General features: G+C 42.5%; 1 protein-coding gene across 2 annotated transcripts; it reads left to right on the top strand.

Moving 5' to 3' along the window:
• The first annotated feature begins 2,260 nt into the window (after positions 1 to 2,260).
• On the top strand, positions 2,261 to 22,961 carry Actr6 (actin related protein 6). Of its 2 annotated transcripts, XM_057758028.1 has the most exons (11): positions 2,261 to 2,393; positions 3,740 to 3,857; positions 4,956 to 5,024; positions 7,113 to 7,236; positions 8,230 to 8,365; positions 8,477 to 8,533; positions 12,395 to 12,493; positions 12,578 to 12,656; positions 17,436 to 17,607; positions 19,331 to 19,469; positions 21,902 to 22,961. In XM_057758028.1, exons 1-11 carry the CDS (start codon positions 2,326 to 2,328, stop codon positions 22,029 to 22,031), a joined length of 1,191 nt encoding a protein of 396 aa, XP_057614011.1. In that variant the 5' UTR covers positions 2,261 to 2,325; the 3' UTR covers positions 22,032 to 22,961. The 2 variants fall into 2 exon arrangements, with proteins under 2 accessions (XP_057614011.1, XP_057614012.1); XM_057758029.1 differs by lacking the exon at positions 2,261 to 2,393 and having other exon boundaries at positions 3,828 to 3,857; positions 4,956 to 5,037.
• Positions 22,962 to 24,285: the final 1,324 nt, after the last annotated feature.

The following is a 24,285-nucleotide window of genomic DNA, read 5'->3' as shown; positions in this document are numbered from 1 at the left end:
AAGACAGTGTTCATATTTGGCTCACAGTTGGAGGGTACAATCATGGCAGGGAAGTCATGGTGGCCAGCGATGGCGGCAAATGCGGTACCCATTCACATGGTATCCACAGTCAGGAACCAGAAAGCGATTACTCACTTCAGCCTGGAAGTTAGGATGGGTCTTCACATCACAATGAACCAAACTAGAATAACTCCTCACATATACGCCCAGAAATGTGTCTCCAAGGTAACTCTATATCCTGTCAAGTTGGCAGTTGATACAGATCGACACAGGAGGCTGATCGGATCTCTGAGTTATAAAAAGTGCTTGCTAATCACTATGTTTTCTTTCAGAAAAGAGAACAGAGGCTGCAAGGGCCTTGAGGTGGCTGCGGCATTATTCCAAGCGAGAGATAAGGAAGTGTTGGTAGAGATGAAGCAAGATCAATCAAACACTACAGAGATTTACCCAAAGATGAGTTGATAGTAATTGCGGTTTCTCGTTTGGAGTACTGGGTGGATTTTGGAGGAACACCAATAGCTGAAATGGGTAAACGGGGTGGAACAGTTGATTATGGAAAGATACTCAGTGTTCAGTTTTTGTAGAAACAAGTTAGAAAATTCAGGTTTAAAAAGCATCTGTACTCGATGATAACCAAAGCCAAGAACAAGAAGAATCATGCTCAAGAATCATGTAAATGGTGAGGAAAGCCAGGCAGAAGATTCAGCAAGAAAGGGCGGAAGCACAGTAGAGACAGGATTGAAAGAGCGCAGTTTAAAAATGAGAAACAAATAGAAATGATGGCTACTGGGTGACAGAAGGTTTAAAGACAATGTGTCACATGATTGGAGGAAATGAGCTGATCCCTTTTTTTGTTTGCGAGAGTTTCTATTTTGTTGGGTTTTTAAAAATATTTATTTATTTATTATGTATACAATATTCTGTCCATGTGTATACCTGCAGGCCAGAAGAGGGCACCAGACCCCATTACAGATGGTTGTGAGCCACCATGTGGTTGCTGAGAATTGAACTTAGGACCTTTGGAAGAGCAGGCAATGCTCTTAACCTCTGAGCCATCTCTCCAGCCCCCTATTTTGTTGGTTTTGAAACTAGAACTCTATATACATGTAGTGCCATCCTTGAACTGGCTATGTAGCCCAGGTTAGACTGGAGGTGTGTAGCCCAGGTTAGACTGGAGGAGGGGATCCTTCTGCCTCAACCTGAGATCTCACTTCAGTGTTGAACTGGATAAAAGAAAATGATGAAGTTGAACAAAATTAACTTTATACATTCAATAATGTTTTTCCTTTTCTTTTTCTTTTTTCTCTTTCTTTCTTTCTTTCTTTCTTTCTTTCTTTCTTTCTTTCTTTTTCTTTCTTTCTGTGATCAAAACCCAAGGCCTTTGCAAACATTCTACCGCTGAGCTTCAGTCCCACACCCTAATTAAGCTTTGTTTATTTATTTATTTATTTTTAGTTTGTTGGTTTTCAAGAGAGGACCTCCTTTCTTTGTGCAGCCTTGACTGCCCTGGAACTCGCTCTGTAGACTCGGGGATCCAACTGCTTCTGCCTTCGAGTGCTAGGATTAAAGGCATTCACCACCACACCCGGCTCCAAGATTCTCTTCCTTAACATCAGGACACAGGAGTCCTCCGTTTTACAGAAGCACGCAGGAAGGACATCTAATTCCAGGAATCAGAACGGAGAGGGAGCATGTCAGATGTCAGGAAATCCTTTGTAGATAGGATACTTTAAGTCCGGGAGAGCAAGTAGGGCTGGGGATTCGTTGGGGAGTGCGAATGTGAGTTAAAAACAAAAGAAAAAAGAAAAAGAAGAAAACAACAACATAAAAACTAAACAGCGAATAATTTATTATGACCAAATCCTACAACCTGATGACAAGTGCCAAGAACTGAAGACCAGGCTGGAGAGACCTTATATCCAATTCCACACTACGGACGGTTTTGTACTCTTCAAGAATGTCTCAACAATTCTGATCGAACACATGTATCGGGCACGCACACGTAGTCCACCACAGAGGTTACAAAAAGCTTTCATTCACCAGCGTTTGCCGTAAAGAAACAGGAGAAACGGGTGAAAAAGTACTCAGCAGTTTCTACTATGGAAGGTCGCCGCTCCCTAAAACACTCGGCTTTGAAAACCAGACGCTCGCGGATGGGAAAGGCCGTCCCCGCTGCCTGACTTCCGGCGTCGTCCGTTGCCACAGTAACCGGAAGCTGACGCTACGGCTCCGCCCCCAGAAAAATCATAGAGTTCCGGAAGGAGCCTGAGCAGAGGCGACCCGAGAGGGTTCGAGCAGCTCGGCTGCTGGGTGGCGGGTGCCGAAATGACGACCTTAGTGCTGGATAACGGAGCCTACAACGCCAAAATCGGCTACAGCCATGACAGTGTGTCGTAAGTGTCGGTCGTCCCCGAGGGACAGGACGCGTACGCCTTGTGGGCTCCACAGGCTGTGCTTTCCGACATGAGCGGTCCGCAGACGCCCTCGCGCGGCGCCAGCCCGAGTCGAGGGATACGGCTCGGTTTGGAGCTGGCTGGGTGGGTTTGATGCTCCGAACCGAAAGTGGTTTTCGTTAGGGGATTGGGGGCTCCGGAAGTGGCATGTATATTTCCTTTGGCAACAGGAAATAGGTTTCTCGAGGTGGACCGAGGGAACCAAAGAGAGAATTTATGAAATTTTAGAAATAGTGGGCAACGTTTGAGGCATGCTCGCCTTTTGGAGAAACGCCAGTTACAGGGATTCATCGCATCCCCCAAAAGGTTCAGTGCCCACCAACGGCTAAGATTGTAAAACTAACATTAGAATCCAGGGAGTTTGAAGACGTTGGGCAGCCAACCTACTTGAATGGCTTGGTTGATAAAACCAGGAACGCTAAAGTGGCATATCTTAAGATGTGCTTTATAAAATGTATGTTTGAATTAGTAATACACCTTTCTCAGTGCTTGAGCTCAAACCCAGGACCTTGCACGGGTAAGACGAGCCACACCCCCAGAGCCTTGTAGCACTAAGTGTAATCCAGGATGACCTTAAACTTCAGATCCTCCTGCTTCCACCTTCTGAGTGCTAGGATTACTGATGAGGGCTATCCCTTCAGGCCTATGTGGGCATTTGACTGAATTTTTTTTTCTTTAACACTAGGCGTTGAACCCTTGTATGGTGAGTAAGCACTATATTACTTAACCCAGCCTGTTTTACTGAATTCTTACAACTTCAGTGCTAATGAGAGACATTTATTAAAATAAGACTTCTGCTACGTAAATTTTTTTTCCTTAAGTGAGAACCAGGTACCAGGGGCTGGAGAGATGGCCCAATGGTTAAGAGCCGTTTCTGCTCTTCTAGAGGACCTAAGTTTACTTCCCAGCACCTACATGGAAGCTAACCATCTCCAGCCCTAGGAGATCTCACATCCAGAAAAGATACCCAGACACATAAACAAACAGATGCGTGCAAATAGCACACACATAGAAAGGGATTATTTTTTGTTTTGTTTTTGTTTTTAATGCAATAACAGAATCACATCTGCCCCCAAGGGTTCTTTAAGATCCCTGAGAAAGCAGAGAGTCTGTTGAACCCCAGCACTGTAAACACGACAACCTAAAGGTATTGTTTTAGTTCCTCAGAGACAACGAGAAATACTAGTTTATGAATAAAGTAGTCTTAGCACATGGGTGTTCACTGAGTTCAACTGCTTTTTAGGAACTGAATATTTGGAAGATGATTCTTATTTCTTTGCATCTAGGGTCATTCCCAATTGTCAGTTCAGATCAAAAACAGCGCGTCTTAAAACGTTTACTGCCAACCAGATTGATGAAATAAAAGACCCTTCAGGACTCTTTTACATTCTTCCTTTCCAAAAGGTAACGCATTTATGTTTTATTTCTGATATTATAAACCTATAATTGTGTGTGGTGGGGGGACAGAGTCAGAGTTGAAACAGGTCTCGTTTCTGCCACTGTGCTGTGTTCTCTGGGCTAGCTGACTCTGAAGCTTCCGAGGGATGCTCCTGTTTCTTCCTATCTCTCCAATAGGATGCGAGGAGAAAAAGTGCATGAGCCACTTGCAGGTCTGGGCATCAGACTTGCTATTTTTATACATGTGTGTGTAAGCCGCTGGTGAGACAGTTGCTGACAGCGGTCAGAGGTGTCAGATGCCCCTGGGGCTGGAGCTATAGAGTACAAGGGAAAATATTTTTAGATCTCTACAAACTTTTTTTTTTCCAGTTTGAACTAAAATGACAAATTGGAATGAAATTGTTTTAGTAAAAAATAACCATGATTTAGTTACTCATTGTAATACTTTTTATTTGTATTACATTTTATTTGTATTAAAACAGGTGGCATGCATGCCTTATGTATTGGTATGCTGTTTGAACCATTGACATCTTAGTTGTTGTTTTTTATTGTAAGCTTTTGAATGTTTAAAAAGGAGAACACCACCTCTATAACTGATTGACGGTCGTACAGCATAGGAGAAGGTGACCATTCACAGCTAGAGCCCAGGGATTTAGGACGTGTTGATTGTTTTGTTTTTCTTTTTTTTTTAAGTTTGTGTGGGGGTGTGATATAACAGGATATCATGCTATCCTGTGGGAGGGTGTGAGATGAGCAGACGTCACACCGTCCCGTGGAAGGGTGTGGTATGAGCAGACATCACGCCATCCCGTGGGAGGGTGTGGTATGAGCAGACGTCATGCCGTCCCGTGGGAGGGTGTGGTATGAGCAGACGTCACGCCGTCCCAATGTCATCCCAGGACTTATGGGTGGCTGTCTAAGGACGGTCTTCTAGGGTCAATTCTCCTCTTTCGTGCTGTCAGTTCTGGGTGGAATGCAGGTCCCCGGCTTGTGAGGCAAGCTCCTTTACTCCCTGAACCATCGCCCTTAACCTTGCGCTTAAAATTTATTAAAATAGTCTTGATAATTAAAGGGCTTTTTTGTTTTTTTCTGTCTTAATTTTAGGGCTACTTGGTGAATTGGGATGTCCAACGACAAGTTTGGGATTATCTTTTTGGAAAAGAAATGTATCAGGTAACAAGTTAGAGTATGTATTAAAATTCTATTTCTGCATCTTAATTCAAATGAAGAATCGGATTTACATTTATTAAGTTTTATATGAACATTTAAGATTTACATGCATTTAAGGCACTTAGATGTAGATTTTCCTGAATCTTACCTATTTATTTAACTTGGAGGCAGGGTCTTACTGTGTGTCCCTGGTTGGACTATGCAGAACTGACTCACCTCAAACTCTTCCTTCAGAGTGCCGTGCCGGTGGTAAAGGCATGCACCGCCACCCCTAGTGTGGTCTTCTGAATACTTAGAGAATGCGAATAACTACAGCCTCCAGGTTGAAGACTTAAGTGGAAGGCAGATAATCTATGTGAAGCTCAATAGTAAATTTTTATTTCCTGTTTCTACTCTCTTTTCCCGCAGCTAGGGAATCAAACGTGATGTTTTTATGTGCTAGGTGATTGATTCCTCCCCCTCCAGCTACTTCCTTAGCCTTTGACTATATTAGACATATACATGCATATACATACATATGTAGACATATACATACATATGCAGACGTAGACATACCCTTTCTCTTAAACAAAAGATATGTTTGCCACACATCTGAATAGATGGTAGTTATAAGAATTTTGTGGTTTTTTTTAAAAGATTTGTGTTATTATTTGTGTATTTGTGTGATGTGGGAGTGATTTCTTTCTAATCTGTTGCTTTCATTGGTTAATTAATAAAGAAACTGCCTAGGCCCATTTGATAGGCCAACCCTTAGGTGGGTGGAATAAACAGAACAGAATGCTGGGAGAAAGAAGCCGAGTCAAGGCAGTCGCCATGATTCTCCCACTCCAGACAGACGCAAGTTAAGCTCTTTCCTGGTAAGCCAGCTCGTGGTGCTACATAGAATATTAAAAATGGGTTAGATCAATATGTAAGAGCTAGCCAATAAGAAGCTGGAACTAATGGGCTAGGCAGTATTCAAAAAACTACAGTTTCCGTGTAATTATGTCTGGTAAAGCTAGCCGTGCGGAGCTGGGCGGGAACGCAGCCCACCGCTCCTACTACTACATTTGTGTGTGTATGTGTTTGTGTCTGTCTGTGTGAGCGTATGCCCCGTGTGTGCAGGTGCCCACAGAAGCCATGGAAGATCTTTTGGAGTTAGAGTTACAGATGGTTGTGAGCCATAATGTGGAGAACTTACTTTGTGTGTATGGGTGTTTTACCTGCGTTTATGTCTGTGCACCACAGGCATATACTATCCATAGAAGTTAAAGAGGACGTCAGATGCCCTGGCTGGGATTTGAACCGGTGCTCTCTGGAGGAGCACCCAGTGCTCCGAACTACGGAGCCATTCCTCCAGCCCTGATTATATATGGTTTTTAACAATTATAGTGTAACTGTAGCCCGGCAGAGAGAATGCTCAAGTTTTAATCTACCTCGAGACTGTGGTGTTGAAAGGACAGAAAGCCCAAGGGAAAATCCAGCCTGAGATGCCTAGTTTCCAGGAAGCTGCACCGCCGTCTCCTTCACTCAGGCTCGAACTGACGACCAAGGAGCCCTGGCTGAGCTTGTAGACGCAGTCAGAGCATAGCCGTGAGAAGGGCGTCCCCGGGGCGGTGTCCTGGGCCCAGATACTGAACTTGGAATTGCCAGTATGGAAAGGAAAGGAGAAGAGACGAGACACAGCCATGAATCCTGCTGAGTTTTCTGCAGACCTTTCTCTAGAGAGGTCTCTGGAAACTTCTTGGCTTTTTTTTTTTTCTGTGAATAATGAAGTAACAATGGCTGCACTAATTGGGTTGCATCAGCCCTTATTTTTGTCTCTAAAAGTTTGACACTTTGGCAAGCCTATGTTTTTATTTTATTAAGGTAAGATTGTGACTAGACTCTCCGAGTTCAAATATTAGCTATGGCCCCAAGTGGCCATGTGAACCTAGGTAACATATTTTTTCTGTGACTCAGTTCATGTATTAAATGAGGGTTACTGTCAGTAATACGAGGATTAGATAATTTTGTTTATTTTATACTCACACACATACATACACACACACATATGAATCAAATTTGATGATTATCAATATAGATTATAAAACTTTGATTTTTTTCCCATAGGTTGATTTTTTAGATACTAATATTATTATAACAGAACCATATTTTAACTTCACTTCAATTCAAGAGTCAATGAATGAAATTCTATTTGAAGAATATCAGTTCCAAGCAGTGTTAAGAGTGAATGGTAAGTTACAAAGTTTTATTGAAATTTCACTCTGAGTGTGGTTATGAATGGGGCAAAGAAACTTAAGATCCTGAGTAATAGGTGTAGTTTTTAGCTCTGAAGGAAATAAAACCTAGAATTTTTATTTTAAGCATAGAACTTTAGTTTGGTTTCATTGGCACAGGTCTGTAATTCTAGCAGAAGGATTGAGAATTTACAGTTTGCCTAAGCAATTGAGTAACAGTCTACCAAGAAGAAAAAAGTGGCTAAGTAGTGATTTCCAGGTCTCCCAAAACTATAGAGTTAGATTGTAGCTCGTTCACCTTCCAAAATAAAGCCAGTAGTGACAGAATAAAAGGTCATATTCTTTCCTGTTTACTGTGTAAGTGTGAGTTTTAAAAGTTTCAACATTGAGATCTTAAGACAGTTGTAAAGGGACCAGAGAAGGCTCAGTGGTTAAGGGTGCCCGTGCTCTTACAGAAGACCCACTCGTAACTACAGTGTTTTGGGCTCTGCAGGCACCTGTACTCACATACACTCACACGCAGACACATACATGTAATTGAAGATAAAATCTAAACCGGGTGGTGGTGGCACACACCTTTGATCCCAGCACTGGGGACACAGAGGCAGGCAGCTCTACACAGCAAGTTCCAGGACAGCCAGAGCCACACAGAGAAACCCTGCCTCAAAAAACATAAATACACCAGTTGGTCAGTCAATCCTAGAAAAGAGAGAGTTATAAATACTGTTAGGAGTTAGACGTTTTCTTAAAAATTAAAGGCTTTTTTGTTGTTGTTCATGTGGTTCTGTTGTCGTGTGTTTTGTTTGGAGAGAGGGTCAATTTATGTAGCCCTTGCTGCCCTGGAACTCCACTGCCCGTGTGCCACCATCGCCCGGCGTAAAGGCAGTTTTTGTTGTTTGTGTTTGCCTTAGTTTACTGCTTTTCCTTATTAGTTTAAAGTCATAGTGTATTTTCGTGTGTTCACGTTTTCCCCATCCCCCTTTGCCCAGCCGGCGCCCTGAGTGCACACAGATACTTCCGCGACAATCCTTCTGAGCTGTGCTGCATCATCGTGGACAGTGGCTACTCCTTCACACACATCGTCCCCTACTGCAGAAGTAAAAAGAAAAAGGAAGCAATTATTCGGTGAGCTGTGTGTGGTTTTTATCTCATTTCTCATCTTGTGTCAGTTTCATGTTATTTCTTAGGATGAAGTGTGTGATGAGTGAACCAAAGTTGAATTCTCTCCTTTTATAGGATAAACGTGGGCGGAAAACTCTTAACGAACCATCTAAAAGAGATCATATCCTACAGGTAATCGCTGACTTTGAGCTACCACACGCCCAGCTAGAGGTTGGCTTTTCTTTTCCTTTTTATATTTTGGATTTTTAAGACAGGATTTCTCAATGTAGCCCTGACTGTCCTGAACTCGATCTGTAGACCAGGCTAGCCTTGAACTCACAAAGATTCACCTACCTCTGCCTCCGGAATGCTAGGATTAAAGGTGTGCATCACCACTGTCTGGCTACTATAACTTTTCTTAACTACCGAGTTTATAACATGTTACTTGCGCTGTGGTTAAGCCTGTCTCCCCTTGCTTAAAGTGTAAGTCTTAAAGTTCAAAACTGGTGAACAGCATTCACAGTATTATGATTACGTAAATATTATGTATTATTGCAGAGTGCTGTGATATTTAATCCCCTTCTCTAGCCGTGAGAAGAAGCAAATGGAAAAGGAGAAAAAGGTTAAGACAAATGAGGGTGTAGGGTAACAGGGACAGACACTGGGCACACACCTGTAATCCCAGCACTTGGCCTGGCCAGCAGATAAAGATATCTGTATTAGTCTGGGCAACATAGTGAGTTCATTGGCTATCCTTGGGTTACGTGGTGAGATGCTATCTGAACTACATCCTCCACAAAAGACTTTAAACTATACACACAGGGGAAAATACTTAAAGCAAAAGCAACGGTATGCAAAGTATATATTTTCCCATGAACAACTTAAAGTGATTGGATAGAAGTATACAGTAAAGTATGCAGATCGTGAGTGCCATGCAGTAAAACGTAGACGTGACCACATCTGTGACTACTTCAGGAAGCCGCTGAAGCAGAAGGATAGGGTAGGGTCTTCTGAAATACATTTTGGGCTGACAAGAAAGGTTAACTTGGGTGGTAAGGGTGTTTGCCTGCAAATCTTAGATAACCTGAGTTTGATCCTCAAGACCTGATGATGAGGGGAGAAAACTGACTTCACAGAGTTGGCCTCTGACACCCATGCCATGGCATACCTGTGTGTGTCTGCTTGCACACACACATAATAAACAAATAAAAATAAATTTAAATGACATTTTAAAGCTATATATGTTAGCTAAATACATATAAAATAGTAGGCACAATGTATTATTTTAATACATGTAGATGACATATATCATTATTTGTCTCTATGTATATAATTATGTGTATAGTGTATGTATCAGATCAGGATAATTAGAATATCACCACAGACATTGTCTCACTGGGTTGGGAATTTTTAAAATCTTTATTCACCGTTTTGAAAAATGGAAGTATTTTGGACTATAGTCATCCTCGTGTCCTAGAGCATTAGAAATCACTTCCCCTGCCCAGCAGCGCCTCCACATCCATTGTCTGTACTCCACCGCCTGTGCCCCCTTCCCAGGCTCTGGGAACCACTCTCAGGGTAGTAGATTAATTTATGTGCGTGCGTGCGTGCGTGCGTGGTGTCGGGACAGCTTTGTGGAGTCCTATCTCTCCTGTTGTTACGTGTGATCTCCAGTTGATCTCAGGTTGTGGTGTTTGCCCAGCAGGTATCTGTCTGCTCACCGAGCCATCGCAGTAGCCCTCAGGAGAGATTTGATGGCTTTTAAGTATAGGAAAGCTTTAAACCTCATATATAGTCAAAAGCTTTAGAATGCAAAGGACTGAGCTAGCCATAAATCTTAGAAGCAAATGCAGGGCATTGTGTTGGTCAGCTTTGAGTTAGTGTAGTTAATATGCAAGATAATCGATTTCATTGAAAAGGTTCCTTCTGACTTCAGTTTCCAGAAGTTGGCTCCGGTGGCCTGGCTCTACAGCGTAGGCCAGTGGCAACAGGGCAAAGTAACTGGGCATGGAGGTGCATGCACTCAGAAGGCAGGGTCAGGTAGATTTCTGAGCTCGAGCCAGCCTTGTCTACACAGTGAGTTCTAGGACAGCCAGGGCTATACAGTGAGACCCTGTCTGCAAACACACAAACAAAAAGAAATAATAGCATAGGAAAATTTTCATGGGATAATATTTAAATGAAAATATATAAAACAGACCGTAAATGAATACTGCGCTTTCATTTCCAGGCCGCCCAGACCTGAATAATCACACAAAAACTATATTAATTACAACACTCTTTGGCCAGTGGCTCAGGGATATTTTTAGCTAGGTCTTACATCTTAAATTAGTCCATTTCTGTAAATCCATATATTGCCACGGGCTGTGGTTTCCTGGTAGTGTAATGGCATCTTTCTCCTTCGGTGACTACATGGTGTTTTATTGACTCTACCTACTCTCTCTCTCTATCTCTGTTTAGATTTCCCGCCAAAACAGCTTTATTTATCAACCAGTAAGAACAAAACTTACAGGTGGGAATCCCACATCAATAGTCGTATAGCATATAATAAAGTCTGTGTGCAAAGACAAATATTCGAAGGAAGGGACCTCATTAAAAGCATTCCCATTTTCTACATTGTCTTTGATTTTACTCATCAGATGGCCTGTATTCTATGTACTGCGTGCTGACACATAACACTTGATGATCGGAAAAGACAGTGTTAGAGAAGGCGTTACAGTGAGAGTCCGCTCACAAGGGCTGAGGGCAGTTCACTCTGGTCAGAAAGACCACCTGACACCCTTCCTGAGTCTGTCTCTGCGGCTGAACTAACACTTTCCTCTACAGAACAACGCGCAGATGAAATATGTTAAAGTGAGGACGTTCTGTCAGGTCAAGATTTGGTTTACACATTCAAGAACTTAATATTTCAAACTGGGCATGGTGGCCTACACCTGTAACACTAGCACTTACAAGTCTGACCTAGGAGGATTTCCATGAGCTCAGGGCCAGCCTGGGCTACATACTTCTGTCTTGTACTGTACAGGCTGGTTTTGTGTGTCAGCTGGACACAAGCTAGCGTCATCAGAGGAAGGAGCCTTGGTTAAGGAAATGCCTTAGTAAGATCCAGCTGTAAGCTATCTCTTTATCTAGTGATCAGTGGGGGAAGGCCCATGGTGGGTGGTGCCACCCCTGGGTTGGTGGTCCTGACTTCTATAAGAAAGGTGACCGATCAAGCCAGTGGGAACAAGCCAGTAAGCAGCTCCCCTCCATGGCCTCTGCATCAGCTCCTGCCTCCAGGATCCTGCCCTGTTTGAGTTCCTGTCCCGACTTCCTTCAGTGATGACAACAGCAATGCTGAAGTGTGAGCCGAGTAAACCCTTTCCTCCCCACCTTGCTCTTCAGTCATGGTGTTTTCGTCGCAGCGGTAGAAACCCTAAGACAGGTGCCAACCCGGACAACAGTGTAAGACTGTTTGGACACCTACACACACACACTAAGAAATGTAGTATTGAATGCTTCCTGAAAACCATTTCTATATTAATTCTGGATTGTTTAGTCTGTGTGTTTGTGTGTGTGTGTTTTCCAGCCCTAGAAAAATGTCTTAGGTGCTGGAGGGATGGCTCAGTGGTAAAGAGCACTGGCTGCTCTCCCGAAGGACCCTAGTTTGGTTGCTAGCACCCACCTGTAGGCTAAGCACTGTTCATACCTCTAGTTCCAGTACTCTTCTGGATACTGGACACAAGTTTACAGACATAAGTGCAAGCAAAGTACACATATGCATAAAATAAAAGTAAATCTTTAAAGGGAACTTAAACAGTGCTTTAAGGTTATGTTCAATTGCTTCTCATTTCTAGCTTTATTATGAACTGCACTTAATTTTGTTTGGGGGGGATGGGTGGTAAATATGCACGAGCATGCCTGCATGAAGGTCAGGGGACAGCTTGGGGGAGTTGATTCTCTCCTTCCAGCCGTAGGTCCCAGGGATCGACTCATCTCATGAGGCTGAAGGCAGGAGTCCTAGCGTGTTGAAGCCCTTGCCAGCCCTCGCATCGTCTGTGTTTTGTCTGTTAGGCAGCTGCATGTCATGGATGAAACCCATGTGATTAATCAAGTGAAAGAAGACGTGTGCTATGTGTCTCAGGATTTTTACAGAGACATGGATATTGCCAAGTATGTATGATGTACTCTCTTATGCGGGAAGCTAGTCTTCAGGTGGTGTGAACAATTAATTTTGATAAATATTTTGTTTTTCAGGTTAAAAGGAGAAGATAATACAGTAATGATTGACTATGTTTTGCCTGACTTCAGTACAATTAAAAAGGGCTTTTGTAAGGTAATTTTTAAATTTCTTTTTTGTTTCATATTTTTATTTAGTGTATGTGGGTATTTTGTTCACATGTATGTCTGCGAAGCATGCATGTGCAGTGCCCACAGAAGCCAGAAGAGGTAGTCAGATCTCCTGGAATTGTAGTTTTGGATAGTTGTGAGCCCCTGTGTAGACGGGTGCTGGGAATTGAACCTGGGTCCTCTAGAAGAGCAGTCAGTCTCTTAACTGCTGAGTTATCTCTCCAGCCCTTGTAAGGTAGTTAAAACAAAATTTTGCATAATATCTCCTCAAGTGACAGCATCAACCCGATTTGCAAAGCCTTTCACATTTAGCTGAATGGACAGGGTCTTACGGTGACAGCCTTCTTTTATGCGGTCCTTTTGTAGCCTTTTCTTTAGGCACACGTGGATAGATTTAATTAATGAGTTTCTCTGGGAAAAGAAAGTCAAATGATAGCATACATGATAAGTCTTAGAGATAAACAGGCCATTGTCTACATTATATTAAACAATTTGCTTAAGAATTATTTTAAGCCGGGCGGTGGTGGCACTCGGGAGGCAGAGGCAGGCGGATCTCTGGGTTCGAGGTCCTGGTCTACAGAGCTGGCTCAGGGCCACACAGAGAAGCCCTGTCTTGAGATTCAAAACAACAACAGGAAAAATAGTTTCGATCCAGTTAGAGATTGGTTCCTTTTCTGTTGTGAAGATGAGTATGGATGATCCAAGACTGAACCCACTCTTGGTGCTTCCTGTAGAATCGAGTGTAGTGAAGGGCGAACTCCACTGCACATTCCAGTTTATCTTGAATGTCAAGGCCATTTCCTCTCGACCAGCTCAGGAAAAGGCGGCTGTGTTTGACTGAAGGCTGACCTTCTAGTTAAAGGCTTGTAAAGGACTCTTGGGAAGTTAACATTTTCTGCTGAGAAATGTAAGATGTGACAGTATCCGTTTAGCGAGGAACTGCACAGCCCCAGTATCGGCTATAAGGAAGATCATTTTTAATATATTGTTGTGATAAATAGTAATGGAAGTGAAGCAGGACTACATGATGAGCATGTGGTGTTCAGTGAGAAGCAGTCTGTAGGGGACCCGCACTCCTTCAGTCTAAGTAGACTAAACGCTAACCCAGTTATGTTACATGGTTCCAGAAGACAGGGGAGCGATGAGCACCCGTCTAAAAAGGAATGATAACTTATTTGTAAATTGCATCAAGCTACTTAATGGGCATTTATTTTATGTTAGTGTTTATACTTAGCAGGCCTGAATTTTTTTCCATATCACAGAGGTCAAATACAGATTGAAATTCACAGAGGAAAATTGCCCTAAACGTGTAGACTGTGGAGCTGTCTCAGACACTTGATCATCTACACATGTTTTCTAATTATGGTCACAATCCAAAGATTAATGCGATGCTGTGGAGAATGTAAGATATAGTGGTAAAGTTGTCTGTTTCCACAGAGGTGGGGCCTGCATAAGGTCACAGTGGTGTCTAGTTCCTCCCAACTGACAGATGCCTGGAATCAGGAGGGATTAAAAATGTGTATGGTGGGGGCTGGAGAGACGGCTCAGTGGTTAAAAGCATGTATTGCTCTTCCAGAGGACCTGAGTTCGATTCTAGCACCCATGCCAGCTGGTTCACAGCTACCTCTAACTCCAGCTTCAGGGAATCTGAGGCCCCTGGCCTCCTTAAACACCTGCATCCCTGTGCTTATTCCCCTGACACACCTATACACATAATTTTAAAAGTAAATAAATATTAACATCTGTATGTTTTCTCTTCTTCATCCTTGGGGATGGTCAACTAGGAATTTTTCTTTCTAAGACCTGTTCTCTGCGCTGTGAGGGACAGGCCATAGGTCATCAAGCATCAGCTGAGCTCTGCCAGTTTCTTCCTGACCAGCACCTGCTTGGTGGGCCTGCCTTGTTGAGTCGTTCTCACGGTCGAACAGTGTTTTACTCCTTCTCTTTGCGGGGGTGTTGGGGGAGGGGTGTAAGGTTGTTTGCAGGTTCTGTTGACCTGTGACCTTGAGAACAGAGTCTAGAGCTTGCACTTCTTTAACTCACTGTGACTCTGTGGCTTGGCGCCTGGTCCTGAGTGGGTTGGCAAGGGAGTGGAGAAGGTGCAGAAATCCAGCTGGGTCAGGTGGGCTGTGTACACTCTGATGGAGTGGCACCAACTGCCACAGCAGCCTGGAGCCTCAGCGTGTTTATTACAGCAGGGCTGGAGGAGACAGGGAGTCTCAGCTGGAGGCATCTGTTAACAGTTGTTTCCCGCTGGGAAGTCGCTGGTTTTTGCACACAGTGACCAGTCGTTAGGAAACACTCCTGCTTGGGTCAGAGGAAGCTTTGCCTTTCCAGCCGTGACCCTTATAGGGGAGGCTTTGCCTTTCCAACTCATGTGTTGAGGCATTGGTTCTTGATGTGGTTGTGTCAGGTCCACAGTACACACTCACTCAGAGATTCATCTACTTTTTACACACTCAGGGCTTCCTAAGCCCCCAAAATAACTGTTAGTGATTTTCATATGTAATATACACTTTATCAGATGAGAATATTGAGAATAAATATAAAGTTGGTTGAACTGGACTCTTGCTAGACGATCTATTATAATAAGTATGTTTATAAAAGAATAGTTTACTCTTCATTGATTAATGTTAAAATTTATCCTCTACACATGTTTAGTCATTTATATGAAAGTTATTGTATCTATAGTAAGTTTAATTATAAAATTTGAGTTTCTTTAGTACTTCATTTTGTTGTTTCCTGCTAGGAAAACAAATATTGATGAAATTGGAAAAACGTTGTGTGAAATGACAGAAATGTTTGTGGATCTTCATACTTAGCTTCTTAGTCAGTGTTCTGTTGCTGGGAAGAGACCATGACCACGGCAGCTCTTATAAAGAAAGATTTAACTGGGGCTGCCTTACGGTTCAGAGGTTCAGTCCGTTATTGTCCTGGTGGGAAGCATGGCGGCAGCAGGCAGACATGGTGCTGGAGAAGGAGCTGGGAGTTCTACACCTGGATTGCAGACGACAGGAAGAGAGACACTGGGCCTGGCTTAAGCCCATCCCCAGTGTCAGACTTCCACCTCCCAGGAGTGCCACTCTGGCGACAAAGCATTTACATTAATGAGCCTGTGGGGGCTGTTCCCATTCTGGAAAACTCAAAAGTGCTGATTGCCTCCTGCTGATAGAAGGAACAATAACATACAGACAGATAAGGTCAATAATATCAATGACAAACAACAGAAATATAATTTTATTTCTTCTCAGAAAGAGGCTGCCTGCTAAGGTGTGAATTGTCAGACATAAACTGAGACTGTTCCTTTAGCGTTAATGATTACCACTTTCTGCAGAATCATATGAAACAAACTGATAGTTTCTTTAATGGTCCTGGAAATAAATGTACGAGGCCCATTCAGTAAATCATGGGTTTGGCTGACCAGTATCCCACGGTCTTGAAAAATCTCTTCATCTGTCTGTGTCTAACAATGTTCTGGAATTGTACTCTTCAGCAGAAAAGACTTGTACTTGCAGATTACACATTAATGGCTAGTGGCATTAGTGCCGACATTCGGCAGGGACACTGAGTGCTGGCTCTTTTCCCAGGTTAGGTATTTGGTCAGTCAGCCTGATCCTCTTCTGTGAGTCAGGGCTTTAAATAAACTAAACACCTTTCATGTCCTCCAGTCCGTGCTGGTCTCAGGTATTGTCCAGTATCGACAAAATGAATTATCCATAAGCTGAATCTACTGTCTGTGGGCGTCCATATATACATGTGTGTGCACGTGCATGCGTGCACGTGTGTGTTTAGTTTCTCTTTGCTTTGAACAGGGTCAGGGTCTCATACTGTGGCTTAGGCTGGCCTCAGACTTACACAGCGCCCCTGCTTCAGCCTGCCAAGTGCTGGGATTACAACTGTACACACCACACCAGCTTAATGTTAGTTGTAAGCTAATTTGTAAATTTATAAAGAATATTTCCCATTCCACCTTAGACAAATGATCATTCTTCTATGGAGAAAGGTACTGTTTTTCTTACTACAACAATTACTGAATTGGATTAGAAGTGGTTTATATTTATAGCTTTATAGTTTTCCTAGTAATGTTGTATAATTATCTGGAAAGTTTTGTTTAAAATTTATGTTATGAGCAGAGTGTTCCCAAATGTTAGCAAACTGAACCATTCTTATGCTGGTTATACTGTGAATGTAATTTCTGCTGTTCTGAACCATTCTTGTCCTGGTTACACTGTGAATGTAATTTCTGCTGTTCTGAACTATTCTTATCCTTATTACACCATGAATGTATATTTCTGCTGTTCTGAACCATTCTTATCCTGGTTACACTGTGAATGTAATTTCTGCTGTTCTTTGGGCTGGTGTGATAGAGCGTGAATAAGTCACATGACCTTCCTGAGCCTAATTATATCATGAATGAAACAACAATATGCCTGTCTTAGTGTTATGTGAAGTTTGTGGAACCATGCATATCAGCTGTCTAATGCAGTGAATGGCATGTGTTATTATGCATGCTGTTGTCAGGAGTTTATGAATAGCAATCATATACTAGGTCGTGTGTGCTGTGCTAGGTAGTGGCCATGCGATGAGGACTATAGGTTGAGGACCATGTATGTAGTAAGGAGTAAAAACAGTTTCCTGACTTTTGAGACTCTTGAGAGTCCTAATAAGGACATGGTCCCTCTACTAGTAGCACATCTTCCTAACTACCATTTGTCACGTGAGCACGACAACGCAGCCCTAACTCTCTATCTTTCTTTGCTTCAAGCCGAGAGAAGAGATGGTGCTGAGCGGCAAGTATAAATCTGGGGAGCAGATTCTTCGCCTCGCCAACGAGAGGTTTGCTGTTCCAGAAATACTCTTCAACCCTTCTGACATTGGCATTCAGGAGATGGGAATCCCAGAGGCTATTGTCTATTCAATTCAGAACCTCCCTGAAGGTATGTTAATGACTGCAGTGGCATGCTGAAGGCTGAAGAGAAATCATGGCAAACACTGGTTCCTGTATGACTGCAGACAGTTCCAGACCCTCTACTTCTTGGCCGATTTGGTTTGGGTCATAAATTGTATTTTGCAAAAGTCAATGTGGTCTATTTAAGCATCAGTACATCCTTCCGTAAGTATTAAATTGCTCTATTCATTTTAGAAAAGTTTGGTTTTTTTTTTTTTTTTTTATTTTTATTTTTGAGGCACAAAATTCTTATGTAGGTCAAACTGGCCTAGAAATCATGACTTCCCTGCTCCGGCTTCTGAATGTTAAAATCATAGGCATGCACTTCAAGGCTCAACTGAAAGTTTTAATCCAAATTTGCACAGAATTAAACTATTATAGAATAACATACAAGCTTTCTTTTAATAATACAGATAGTAAGATGGCCCAGGCCTGTGTGTACAAGCCTGAGAACCTGGGTTAATTCCCCAGAAGTTATGAAAAGGTGGAAGGAGAGAACCAACACCATAAAGTTGTCCTTTGACCTCTACTCTTGCTCTGTGGCGGGACTGCCACTCCCCCCCCCCCTTGTGTATTCGCACACAGGAAGAATGAATGAGTGAATGACAGAGTGGAGGTGAGTGGAGTACAGTGTTCATGGTGACTTCTGCACTCTTCTGAAGCATAAGTAATTAGTGTCCCAGGGTTGCAGAGTTCTTTTCTGTCCTGCCTTCCTCCTTTAAAGGTGTGTGTGCTTGTGTGTTGTGACAGAGAGAATGTATGCCTGTGTGAGTTACGTGTACCCCATGCTTGCAGGTGCTCTCAGAACCTGGACAGGGCTTCGGGTGCCCTGAAGCTGGAGCTACAGGCAGTTTCAAACTGCTGGATATGGGTGCTGGAAATTGAACCCAGGTTCTTTGCAAGAGCAGTAAATTCTCCAGCCCTCCCTTCCTTTTATATTTTTTTATTTTTAGAGACAGGGTTTTTCTATATAACAGCCCTGGCTGTCTTGGAACTAGCTCTTCTAGACTAGGCTGGCCTCAAACTCACAGAGATCTGCCTGCTTCTGCCTCCCGAGTAATGCTGGGATTAAAGGCGTGCACCACCACTTCTGACTGCTCTGTAGGTTAGTACCGGTTCACTGTATTGATGCCTGGTGTCGGCCATCACATACCTTTAGAATTCATTCACACCTAGGCTCTTTATGTAAAGGCTGTAGACTGAGTGTTTTTCCCCATCAACGGTAAGTGTTATGTAGTTGATAAATTGGTTTTAGTTTGAGAACAGGAAATTTGAACTAACAAGTTAAAAATACCAAGGAAGGCGACCCCTCAGTTTTAGCAGAGAAGGTGATAAATGGGATCCAGTGCAGTCAGCAGCTCACCCACCCTGAAGTTTCGTATTAAGGATTTGTGAGGTCATATTTGCTGTCTTTAGTGTCTCCACCAGTGTTAATTATTGCCTTATCACAAATCTTGAAGCATAGCCAGGTGTGCTGGTGCATGTCCATAACCCCAGTGTTCTAGAAACGAGGCTGTCCTGCCTTTGTCTCAGCAATAGCAACAAGAGAATCTCAGCAGTGAAACAATCAAAAAATTTTAAATCTTAACAATGGGCACCAGGGTAGTTTCCTAGCCCTAACCCTGACTGTTGCTTGCCTGCTTGCTCAGCTGAGTCTTTCCTGGGACAAGTAGGTTTTCTAACACTGTTTTTCTTCTTTTTCTCCTTTAAAGAAATGCAGCCACATTTTTTTAAGAACATCGTCTTGACGGGAGGGAACTCACTTTTCCCAGGATTCAGAGATCGGGTTTACTCAGAAGTCCGCTGTCTGACGCCAACAGACTATGACGTGTCTGTTGTGCTGCCCGAAAAGTAAGTGCTGGTTTGTAAAGGAGCAGAGCCGTCTTGCGGGAAGGTGGCCTGTGGGAAGGTGGCCTGCGGAGATGTGATTCACAGCTTTGCTCTGTGTAGATTTATTCCCTAGTGGGAGCCTCGTTTTCTTTCTCTCAAAAATGAAAGTTTAAGTCATAAGTGAGTTAGAAGAGATGACATGTAACGTGCTGACCACAACATTTGACACGTGATAGGTAACATGACCTCTTCCACGTGTCTCAGTCCTGGTTCCTGGGACTTCTATAGGCGAAGAAGCCACATTCTTACTAGATTTATTTTTGCCGTACCATCTTGTGATGAGTTCTGAAGAATGGAAGTTTAAGAATTGAATTATTAAGATAAGCTATATCAGTTCATATCTTTCGGAATTTTTTTAAGTTCTAAATGTTCTCAATGAACCTTTATTGTTAACTAAACTGGGTATTTTTTTTGTTGTTGTTGTTGTTTAATTAAAAATTGTTGTGAAGTCAAGTATGGTGGTGCTTGCCTGTAATCCAAGCTTTGGGAATTTAGAGACAGAAGAATCAGGAGTTCAATGCCAAGCTCATCTACACAGCAGTTTTGAAGCTAGCCTGGTCTGTGTGAGACTGTTCTTGGAAAACAACAACAACAAAAAAGAAAACTAAGAGAAATCTTTTTTAATGTTTACTATGCTTTTTATGAAAAAGAGCAGATAGTATAATTTCAACATGAGCGGTTAAGGTAGAACTACAGAGCTGTGGGAATGGTCTCAAATACCGTCTTACTCAGAGCTTAGCATTGGATATTGGCGAGAGAAGGCCTGTGAGTCCCTGATTCATGTGGTCAGTTCACAGCAGTAGCCAGAGTAAAGCCCAGTTATGTTAGCTGAATCAGACGGGCTTTAGTTTTACTGGGGTGTGTGTGCCACAGGCGTGTGTGCCACAGGTGTGTGTGCCTCAGGCATGTGTGCCACAGGCGTGTGTGCCACAGGTGTGTGTGCCACAGGCGTGTGTACCACAGGTGTGTGTGCTACAGGCGTGCGTGGAGGCGAGAGGACAACTCTGTGGAGTTGGCTTTCTCCTTCTGTCTTGACATATGTCCCAGGGATTGAACTCAGGTTTTCAGGCTGAGGTAGCACGAACTTGTCTAGTGAGTCAGCTACATCAACTGCCCAAAACAATAGCTCTTCGTTTGTTTGTTTGAGGTAGTCTCATCAGCTAGCCTGAGACTCACTCCGTAGACCAGGATGGCCTCGAATGCGTAGACGTTACTCTGCCTCTGTTCCTGCCTCCTGGGTGCTAGGATTAAAGTGTGTACCACCATAGCATGGCTAACTCAAAGCTTGCCTAGTGTTAGTAGCAAAGTTACAAATAAGATCCTAGTCTAATTAAATCTAAAGGTTTTTTTTACACCAAAGTATTTTTCCAAGCCTGTAGTAGTTTATAGAAGGCTCTCATTGACATCGCTTTGTATTTTCCTTTGTTTTTGTTCTTTGGGACCCATTTTGCTTGATAGGTAGCCCAACAGACCCTGACCTGGTGATCATTATGCCCATGTTCCCAAGTGCTGGGATTACAGATATGCACCACCTATAAAACTTGCATTTGTAGTTGTTGGGTAAAAGGATTAAAGAATTGTTAGATGCTGGAATAATTTTTGGTCAGCAGTAGCGTTCATGTACTTCTTAACGCTGAGTTTTTCGTCTTGCACATACACGTCTGAGACCAAGGGAGTGACCAGAATAGTTTTTGTTCTTTAGTTCAATTGTACGGTTTTCCTTTCAGAAGGAAAATTCAGGCACAAATATAAAGACATAAATAATCCATTAATAAAAGGTTGCAAATGCGGTAGGTGAGACATTTCACTTTACCTCCTCTGATCTCAGCTGGGGAAAAGGAGAAGTAGAGTTGAGTCAGCACAAAGCACTGGTGGCTGGAGCCGGCACAGCCGAATGGAGTGTTCTACTTAGATTTTACCTCCTGCCTGTTCCGTGTGATTGTCAGCAGTGTTTATAGCAGCAGTACAGACTGAAAGTGGTGCTGAGACGGTTGCTAGGTCCACAGTACAGCTCAGGGGCAGGGTAGCCTTGGAGCCTCCTGTTCCTATCTCCAAAGTGGGACTGACCCATAGTGTCCATGGCTTGCTGTGAGAATCATTAGGTTAACACATCCTGGCTTTGGTTTTGGGCCAAAGTTAGAACATTTTTCCGCTTACTCCTCTCCAGCTTTTGTTTATGTTCTGGGTTTTTCATAAAAGTTGAGAGACCATAAAATAGGGGACATGGCAGGAAACAATCCACTGGTCTGTACTGATGAGGAAGAGTTTATGTCTACACCATAAATGAGATTCACTAAGTCGAGCAGAACCTGCAGTCTTGTAGTTCGCAGTCAACATTTGATCTATAAACCATCAGTTAGTGACTATGTTTATTTATGTGATCTCTATTGCAGCCCTATTACTTACTCCTGGGAAGGTGGAAAATTGATATCTGAAAATGATGATTTTGAAGATATGGTGGTTACAAGAGAAGATTATGAAGAAAATGGGCATAGTGTCTGTGAAGAGAAATTCGATATTTAATAAACATTTTTAAATGAAAGTCTTGGAAAGTTTAACTTCAAAGTTCCTTTTAAAGGAGGTTAAGGACTGTTATTTTTCATCATAAGATAAAGTCTTCAATTTATATAAATATTCTGAGTCATGGCTGATGTTCACAGACTTCTAAGGTGAGCTATTGCCGTCAAGAGTGATTCAGTCCACGTTTGAGGAGTTAGACTACTATAACAACACCTGCACTGTTTCTGAGAATAGATTGTCATGAGACAGTAAATGTTTAGTTCTTCATACTTGAAAACACAGATTTTGTTATCTCACCAGTCAGTTTGGCCTAGAGATCTTTTGTGTAGTTTTGACTGTGATCGACTAAAGTGTTTGCAGACCATTAAGATTCTGCTCTCTTAGAACTAAGTATTTTATTTAAAATTTGTTATTCTTATTTGTACATAATAAAGTTGGAAAGACCAATATTAAATATGTATGTATAGTGTTCATTTTTTACTTAGTAAAAGTTTGGAGGAGTGATGTTTATAGTGCTTGTGGTCACCACTGTTGTACAAAAACAGCGTTGAGTTTCAGAGGTTCTCTCATGTGGCCCACCGTCAGCATTAAGATACGAAGCTAGTGATAGTACATTTGCCTACCGCGCTCCAGTATAAGGGATGAGCTGGCGATTTCCTTGAGTTAAAACATGCCATCTTGAACTAAAGAGGCTCAAGAGGCAAGCAACTCAAAAGTCTAAAAAAGTCCCTAAAACTTAGCAGATTCACCAGGTCTCTTCCATCCCAGCATGTGTAAACAGTAATGCCTGCTGAGAAGATACTTTCTGACCTGTAAGTCAAGTGGAGCACTCCAAGGTGTCAGCTTCTTCTGAGTTGTCAGACAGGCTGGCGTGGGCTTTCAGTGACACAGTTACCCGAGATATCCCTGTTCCTGTATATGTCCCTCACCCATATTCCTGTAATTAACTCCAATAAACTCATTGGTTCATGAGGTTGGACTCTGGCAATATTGTTACTTTGATATGTTATCCATTCCCTATCCGGGTGACTAGACATTTGTTTATCCCTTGCCTCAAATAGCATCACACAAGACAGTGACAATATGGGTCTAATTGGTCAAAGATGGGATAACTTTAATTTTGAAGTTGAAAATACAAAACTGAGGCTCAAAGAGAAGATATTTGCCCAAAGCTTTTATATTCTAAGCAGTGGATCCAACGACAGGGTAATAGAGTATTGGCCAAAAGGTCTGTCAGTCATAGTGATGATGAGCAATTCTCGACCAGTTCATGTCGAGACTCCTGCTCCTTCCTGGAGGGGTGGGGTGCGGGAATGGCAGCACCTTTGCAGTGTTCTCCTGGTTGATGAACTAGCCTCTCAGAGCTGACCCAGTTGGCAGTATATTAATAACCTTCCTGATTCTGAAAATAACCACACACACAGGGAAAGTTCATCTTCCGTTGTCAATGCACCATCAGGCTTTGTTGTCTGCTTCTTTTCCAAGCTGGGAGAAACACACAAATCCCATAGCTTAATGTTCTTATTGTAATAGAACTCGCAGAATAGTAGGGTAACAATTTATCCACAAAGTAAAAACAGTTTGAAAATATATACACATATGTCAGTTTGGTCCTTTGTTGTATCTCCGAAGAGACCACAATGTTGACGTTAGCCCAGTCCCAGTCTCCATTGCTAATCTGGGCGATAGTATGGGTCTTTCCCTAGAAAAACGCTTATGCACACATTGGCACGATATTTCACAACATACACCGTGGGGATGGTTTTCTGGGAAGACCACTTCCTTCAGAGACTGAGCTTTTGCCGGGCATTGCAACCAAGTTAAAAGTTAACTTTTGAGACCATTTAAAACTATATACTCAATCCGTTTCCCCACTGCGGATGCAACTTGTTTAACTGGCCTTTCAGAAAACAATGTAACCAGCCTTGGATGTTTGGACATACAGGTTTTTACAGCCTACCAGCTTTTACAACCTAAGCTAAATGCTTAGCTTTAATCTTTAACTATGTATTTACTCTGACATGTCCTGACTTAGAATAGGGGTGTGTGTGTGCATGTATGGTTTATACACGTGTGTGTTGTGGTAATCATTTACTGAAAGTGGTTAACAGGTTGAAAACAATCTTAAAGTAAGAAAAAATCCTCCATAAATTTTGGAACTGTCATGTGACTCTAGGTTGATAACCTTTTTTGGATCTATGAGTGCAATTCTGGGTCAGTAGGAGTCAGTCCCTTATAAAACTGTTAAATTTTTTTT

The sequence above is a fragment of the Chionomys nivalis genome, chromosome 25 (assembly GCF_950005125.1).
Source record: "Chionomys nivalis chromosome 25, mChiNiv1.1, whole genome shotgun sequence".
NCBI lineage: Eukaryota > Metazoa > Chordata > Mammalia > Rodentia > Cricetidae > Chionomys > Chionomys nivalis.
The sequence above is the reverse complement of the archived record's forward strand: the minus strand, read 5'-3'. Positions and strand labels throughout refer to the sequence as shown.